Source organism: Triticum urartu, chromosome 4, assembly GCF_003073215.2.
Source record: "Triticum urartu cultivar G1812 chromosome 4, Tu2.1, whole genome shotgun sequence".
NCBI classification, from domain to species: Eukaryota; Viridiplantae; Streptophyta; class Magnoliopsida; order Poales; family Poaceae; genus Triticum; species Triticum urartu.
Genome location: NC_053025.1, coordinates 483,025,067 through 483,032,433, shown reverse-complemented (window position 1 = coordinate 483,032,433; position 7,367 = coordinate 483,025,067). Strand labels below are relative to the sequence as shown.

Below are 7,367 nucleotides of genomic sequence, written 5' to 3'. Positions count from 1 at the left end.
ATAATAAACGGTAAAATATGATTCCATGTGTCGCTTCTAAGATTAGCTCAAGTGTTTGGTGATCATATTTACCAGATGTTAGGATATCGTTAAGTGTAACGATAGTGCTAAAACAACTTTGAGAATATAACATTGGAAGAGCAATCATATTTAATCAACCCAAACTTGTTTGTTATACTTTCATATGCAATCGTCACAAGTCAACTGTTATAACACAGAGAGTTAACATGTGATTTAGTTTCTTGGAGCATGAGAGTATCGCAGTCACTTCTTACTGTAGGGGCATACATGTTCAAATGTGTTCACTAACATCCAATGTAGTGAATGTCATTCAGTCGGATCATCAAATATTCGCTCTTATCCAGGCTTCTCCCTTTGAGAACTTTTATCTATATTTAAGAGAATTTTGGTCTCTCAAGTTCTCCAAAATTATAGACTTGGTCCCTCAATATTTTTTGATAGACATTTGCACCTTCAAGTCTCAAAATGGGGCAAGTTTTGCCCAAAACCAGATTTTGACCATGTTGACAAGTTTGTGCACCAGAGCATCTTGAACGCCAAAAAGTCAGATTTTTTTACGAATGTACTGTTGACCTAAAATAGATTTACAGTTTTTATTTTGCCATGAGGACGTCGAGTGTCCAAAGACCACGGAAATTTGCACATAGCTTGCACACTTGACTATATTGGATTTTTGCCTTTTAAAAAAAATTGTTGTTCATCAAAAGCAGATTACGTGGTGGTATAACCCGGTTAACGTGGTCAAAATCTGATTTTGGAAGAAACTTATCTGGTTTTAAGACTTGAAGCACCAAATGTCTAGAAAAGAATCATAAGGGATCAAGTCTATATTTTTGGAAAAATTGAGGGACCAAAAACATACTTTTCTTTATAATTAATAATTGCAAACCAATGCAACAACTACCAAAAGCATTGGATGTTCATCAAGCTTTATACGTTCATCAATCTCAAAAGCCCAATATGTCTGTCGGTTCAAAAGACCTCAAGTTTTGGCGTCCTTTTCACCATCCTTTTGCGCAAAGTGTTTGTACATGAAAAGTCTTGAACAAACTTCGCTACGTCGAGATCCAAATTCATCGTCTTCACGAACAACTTTTGCTCCTCGAGAGTCGCTTTGGTAGCAGTCTTCATATCCTAGAGCTTAATCTTCTTATTTTGCATCTCCATTAAGATGTCAAATATCCTCCTTCACCTCATTGCACTTGGAACATGCCTCCTCCTCCTCCATGATGCCCTCAAAGTTTTCCGGCATCTTGGTCGACCCCCCTTCTCGCTTCCCCTTCTCCGTCTCCCACTTCCTCCCCCTCGACCTAGCCACACAGGTGGTCGATGCAAGCCTTCCAGCGGTTGGATCAACAACATCGTCCTCACCAGTGCCTTTCGAGTCGGCGATCTTGGGGGGGGGGGGATGGGCAATGCTTGCCCACTTGCTTTGTTTATTCAACATGACCAATAATGCATCAATGTGAATGACTTTTCCCGAACTTGTGGTACTAGGCACATGCCCTATTTGGCTAGCAATAAGACAACAACATGATCAAGAACTTGCAACATAGAGCAAAAAAATCCAATGAAAACACATAGAGCAACACGGCGCGAAACTTACGAGCTCGAGGATTAACATGCCACTTTGCCACCATTTTTGCGTTATATGTGCCTCAATACTTGTTGATGTCAAGTTGAATGATGCATCATCGATGGCCTAGCGACTTACATTGTGGTCATGGATCACTTCGTTGTCGGGGGAGGGGGGGTATAGTTATTTTGCTCATGATAGAAACCATGCACGGTTTGGCAAAAACCCGAGCCTTTTTCCTCAGTGCCATGCATCAGACCAACACTCATGCCCAACCACGCGTCACATAATAATTCATCTTCTTTCAGTGAGTACGACGAGTGTCCTAATCTTCTTCTCGTCTCGAACGGGTACGACCGACTCCGCCTACTGGGTGTTCGGATCGGGCGCCTCTTGCTCTGGCTGCAGTGAGTAGTGTCGTCTACTTGTCTATCCCTGTGACCACCGCCATCATGGATCATGTTCATCATCTCCTCACCGACGGTCGCCGTCGAGCTTGGGGAGGCGTTCCATGGAACGGTGGCCAGGCACCGCTGGACGAGGGCTCCTTAGAAGGAAACCATGACCGGAAGAGCTGTGACGACTACGTCTCCATGACCGTGTAGTCCGTATTGATGTCGATGGTGTATGGTGGAAGGCGTCCAAAGGTGGTGGAGTGTTTCGGCGACTGTGTCTCGGGCTAACTGTTTAGATGGCCGACGTAGTAGTACATTAGCTTGAACTGGGGAGAGGGGGGGAGGGAAAGATGCTGACGGCCGGGCGGTAGCTGCATGAGTGGTCAGGTCGCCGCCTTCTTGGCGGCCCTCACTCTCTCGTAGGCCGTCCTTGCCATTCCGCAGCTAGGCAGCGGACGGGCTTGTGTGTGTCTTGCGGGATGATGAACATCGTGAACGGCTCCAACAGATCCATCTCGGCGGTGGCGGAGGAGATTAGGGTCGAGAGGAAGGCTTTGGCGCGAAAAGGTTACAACCTCTAGTAGATGGTTTGAAAATGACTCTAAAGGAACATATTTCATCGAGTAGTGCTAACTTCTCCCTTTTTAGAATGGTTCCAGTGGCTAAATTTATGTTAAGTCTGGTCGCTTAGGCCGTTGTACCTTTTGATGTGGCAGGATTATGAAAATACTCGGGTTTCAAGTGGGGTTTTAAGTGGCGGGGGGCCCTACTCCCCAAGAGCTCCCCTCTATTTGAAGCAGGGCTGCAGGGTTTCAGACGTCTAGAGGGGTCCGGCCCAATTTTATGTTCGTGTTGAAGACCTGGAAGTGTCCGGACTGTTCGTCGTTAGAGACAATTTATGATCGTTTTAGTGATCCATGTTGGAGATGCTCTAACATAGCTCCTGCCATATTGTGTAGGGAACAGGCAGGTTACTATCAAATCGTTCAATGAGCCCTCCTGGTGGTAATTCAAATATGTGGAGAACGAGCACTTACCGTGGCACTGATTGAAAACCGACGTTTAGCGTTCCAGCAAAATAATAATTCAAACTACAGTTATTAGCCGAGAAAAAGACGTACAGAAGGCGTACCATGGTACCACTGTTGTAGCAAAGCGGGTCCTCCACTATACAACCACATGCGGGAATAGGGATGAAAATAGAGTGAAAACTTTCCGCTTTTCTAAGGAATAATGGAAACGGAGAAGAAATATGAAAACGAAAACCGGAAATTTGCAAAACGGAAGTAGAAGTGAATTGTTTTATGTGGAAATGGAAACAAAAACGGAATGGTATTTTCCGGTCAAACAGGCATGGAAACAGAACTTTCCGTTTTCGTGAATATGGAATTTTCGTTTTTACTATAGACATATGGCTACTTTGTAATTCAACCACTAAACAACACACAAGTATACAATGAGTAGAATGAATCATTTTAGCCCAACATTTACTACTACACGTGTACTCAGCTTGACCCTATACGTAATTGTCCAATACTACTACAATACTACGCTAAGTTACTAACATAATGATATTCTTTTATAGCCATGTTAACAATTTATTAAATTTACTTATGTTTTGTGTGTATTTCTCTAAGGTTTAAGGGTTTTTTTAGCTTCCGGTCAAATGCCCTTTTCTGTTTCCGTGTCCGTTTTGTATTCACTCCGTATCCGTTTTCAGTAGTATCTGTTTCCGTATTCATTTTCGAGGTTTTTGTATTTATTTTCGTTTCTGCAAAAATGTATGAAAACAAATATGGTAGCACTAGTTCCATCCGTTTCCTCTCCGTTTTCATCCTATACGAGAACCACCAGGCCACCGAGGCGACGACGCACCGTGCCTTACCGGTCATCGGACATGCATATTCCAGGCCAAGCGGGAAGAGGGGAAAGGGGCGTCGCCGTCGACGACCTGGCGGGGGCAAGTCTCCGGCTCTATCCACCAGACGGCACTGAACTTCCTTCCACCACCAGTAGTCTAATCGGGACGGCAGGATTGCTGCAGGCACATCGCACATGGGACACTTACTCGTGATTTTCCGGCTACGTGCGTGGACGACTTCTCATCTCCTGACCCGGCCGCGTCGCGCTGCCGACTGCGTTTAGTTAAACACGCACCTTCCCCTAATCCTCCATCCACAGACGAGCACACATGCTTCCTTCGTCTTCTTCGCGTGCTGGCGCTGGCGTAGCTCTTCGCTGTTAAACGCGGTATCTGCTGGATGAGCAAATCCTCTCCGGGTTTATCATCCGTCGTACGCATGATCCTGCGCCGTCTCGCCTCGAACGTTCCTGCACCGATTCTGATATCTTTATCTCTCCTATAACTACTTGCAGGCTGCGGCTGCGGCAACCTCAGTCAGTCAACAGCGAACATAGCTACAGTTTGCTTCCTTCTTTGGTTTTCGATCGGTCTACTGCGCGCGCGCGTTTGTGTGGAGGAGTTTTGTCATGGCCAGGTCATGGCTGGCCGGCCTGCGGTCTCGGCTCGGCGGCGGCGCCAGGCAGGACGGGCTCGGCATCCTGGCCTTCGAGGCCGCGGCGGCCATGTCGCGCCTGGTCTCGCTCCACCTCTCGCTCTCCGACGCGGAGGTCAGGAGGCTCCGCGCCGACGTGCTGCGCGCCGAGGGCGTCGCGCGCCTCACGTCCACGGACCAGTCCCGCCTGCTCCGCCTCACGTGCGCCGAGCTCATGGCGGGCCTCGACCGCGCCGCCGACGACGCCGCGCGCCTCGGGGCGCGCTGCCGCGGGCTGCCGGACGCGCCCTTCCTCCACAACTTCGACCGCGTCTACGCCGACGCGAAGCGGGGAGCCGGCCTCGCGCGGCTGGACGCCACCGTCGGGTTCTCCAGGGGCGCCGGGAAGCGGTTCAAGAAGATGGAGCGGCACGTGGCCGCCACGGCGAAGCTGTACGCGGAGATGGACGCGCTCACCGAGCTGGAGGCGTCGGAGCGGCGGATGGAGCAGTGGAAGCAGCACAGCGGGCCCATCCCCGTGCAGTCCTCCAAGCGGCAGCCCGCGGACGAGCCAAGCGAGAAGCTGATGGGCGAGCTCAGGTTGCAGCGGCAGAAGGTGCGGCGACTCACGGAGGGCTCGCTCTGGAGCGTCGCCGCCCACAAGGTGGCCAAGCTCATGGCCAAGTCGGTGCTCGCCGTGCTCGCGCGCGTCTCCCTTGCCTTCGGCGCGTTAGTGCCGGGATTGCCACCTCCGTTGACAGGCCGGGGATGGGCGCTCGGCTACTCGTCTGGCCCCATGCACCAGTCGACGGCGCCCGACGCGGCGATCCGGCACTCGGCTCCGATCTTCCGACAAAAAGACACGGGCTCGACATCGTCAGAGTCACTCAAGCCGCCTGCGACCACCGTCGGCGGCTCGGGGATGGAACTGCGTTACGCGAACGTGATCTTGTCCGCCGAGACGCTGCTCAAGGCGCTGAGGCCGGCGATCCGCAACGAGGAGGTGCATGACGGGATGACGGAGCTGGCGATGAGAGACGAGCTGTACAAGATGCTGCCCGTGACCATACGCGCGGCAGTGAATGAGAAGCTGAGGGAGAGGCTGAGAGGAGGGCAGGTGGACGAGGAGGCCGCCGCGACAGCGATGGACGCCGTGGACGGAGTGCTGCGGTGGTTGGGGCCAATGGCGCATGACACGCTGCGGTGGCAGGACGAGAGGAGCATGGAGCGGAAGCAACGGTTCAGCATGCAGCCGCGCGCGCCGATGGTGCAGACGCTGCATTTCGCGGACCGTCGGAAGGCGGACGCTGCCATCGTCGAGGTGCTCGTTGGTCTCAGCAGTATGTGCTGGTACGACGATCAACGGCGGCGGCCGGCTGACTGGAACGAGCTGCCGGCCTGGTCAACGACGATGCGCAGCTCATCATGTGTAAATGTATAGATACTGTATACGTGTAGGAAAGTCATTTGTATACATCCACAAGATCATTGATGGCACGTGTTGTTGTGTCAATATATTTTTCCAACGATGAAAGAATTTTTATAAATATATAGTCATAAAACATAGTGGCACAAAAGCATTAAAGTTACATTTGTATAAAGCGCCTATATATTGGACGACTATAAAAGATTCTAGTAGTGCAGCGGTGGGAGAGGATTGGGTTTGTCAAACTTGGGTTTTAACTTGAATTTGGTTCTATCTTTATGTCTCACACTTGAGGGGATTGAATCAGGAGTTTGAGACATTGCTAGATGTTCCTTAGAAGCTGCATCATTGAAAGCACAAAGCGTACACATGATAACAGCGGGCAATGCATTTGCTATAACTTTGGATCAGCCCGGAGAGGCGACCGCCCCGTGCGCGACTGGGATCCACCCCGAGTGGCCGGCGGCATGTCGGAGGGTGTTTTTGGGCGCTGGCCGATAGCGAGGACCACAACGAGGATGATGAAGCGGGCAGTTCGCTGCCGAAGGCTTCGCCGACGCCGTCCGATTGGGTCTGTGAATTACTCAACTCCGACTACAACAAGGAGGATGTGGCGGCGATCGTTCAAGACGTGTTACCGGGCGACGATCCAGCAAGGGCAGGGCTACACGCGGGAGAGGCGACGGAGATGATCCGATGAGTCGTTCATCGGAGGACGACGTCGTCGGTAGTTCGGCCATAGAAGGGCCCCTTCCCCAAGGTCCGCTGCGTCCGGATTCATGGACTACGGTCGTTAGGAAGAAGAAGGGGCACCGGGCGTCGGCTGGCCGGACGCAGACGGCGCCGGCGGCGTTCAAGCAAGAATTACCGGTGCTCGGGATCCGATCTACGAGAACGGCTCGTTTGAAAAGCTTATTGGGCGCCAATGGGCTTCTCTCAGCAGGTGGGCCCACCTCACCTGGGTATGTGGCCCAGCGCGAAAGCCTGATTGACAAGACGGGATCAGACGGGTATGCGGCCTGGTCTGGTTCGGTCGACGATGCGGCGCAGTACGTTTCAGTTCCTTCGGTCGAGAATCCAGAACATCCACGTACGTTGGCTAGCGACGAGGACGCAGCTAGGGTTCGGCGGAGGCCGGCGACGGGCTTCCCTTCGCTGATGGGCAGAGCGCGGCGAGTTCCGCCGGCGACCATGGCTAGGCGAGGTGACTCCCGCCCACCCCCACGGTTCCCAGCACAACAGCCACCAAAGCCACCTGCTGCTCCGCGTGGTGGAGACGGCGTGGGGCACGGGGCAGGTGAGGCCGGGCAGAACCATGCAGCGGCTCACACGGGATCCGCCGGTGGCAGCGGAGTGTACGGCGGCGCGGGACGTGCTGATTCTGGAGCTGCTCCCGGAGGCGGTGGCCATGGTGATTATGCTCAGGGTCGTGGTGGTTTCAATGGTGGTCGTGG

General features: G+C 52.2%; 1 protein-coding gene across 2 annotated transcripts; it reads left to right on the top strand.

The window, feature by feature from the left end:
* Positions 1–4,009: 4,009 nt before the first annotated feature.
* Positions 4,010–6,053, top strand: LOC125552165 (protein PSK SIMULATOR 2-like). Of its 2 annotated transcripts, none has more exons than XM_048715644.1 (2): positions 4,010–4,286; positions 4,369–6,053. In XM_048715644.1, exon 2 carries the CDS (start codon positions 4,483–4,485, stop codon positions 5,926–5,928), a length of 1,446 nt encoding a protein of 481 aa, XP_048571601.1. In that variant the 5' UTR covers positions 4,010–4,286; positions 4,369–4,482; the 3' UTR covers positions 5,929–6,053. The 2 variants fall into 2 exon arrangements, with proteins under 2 accessions (XP_048571601.1, XP_048571600.1); XM_048715643.1 differs by having other exon boundaries at positions 4,011–4,242.
* The last annotated feature ends 1,314 nt before the right edge of the window (positions 6,054–7,367 follow it).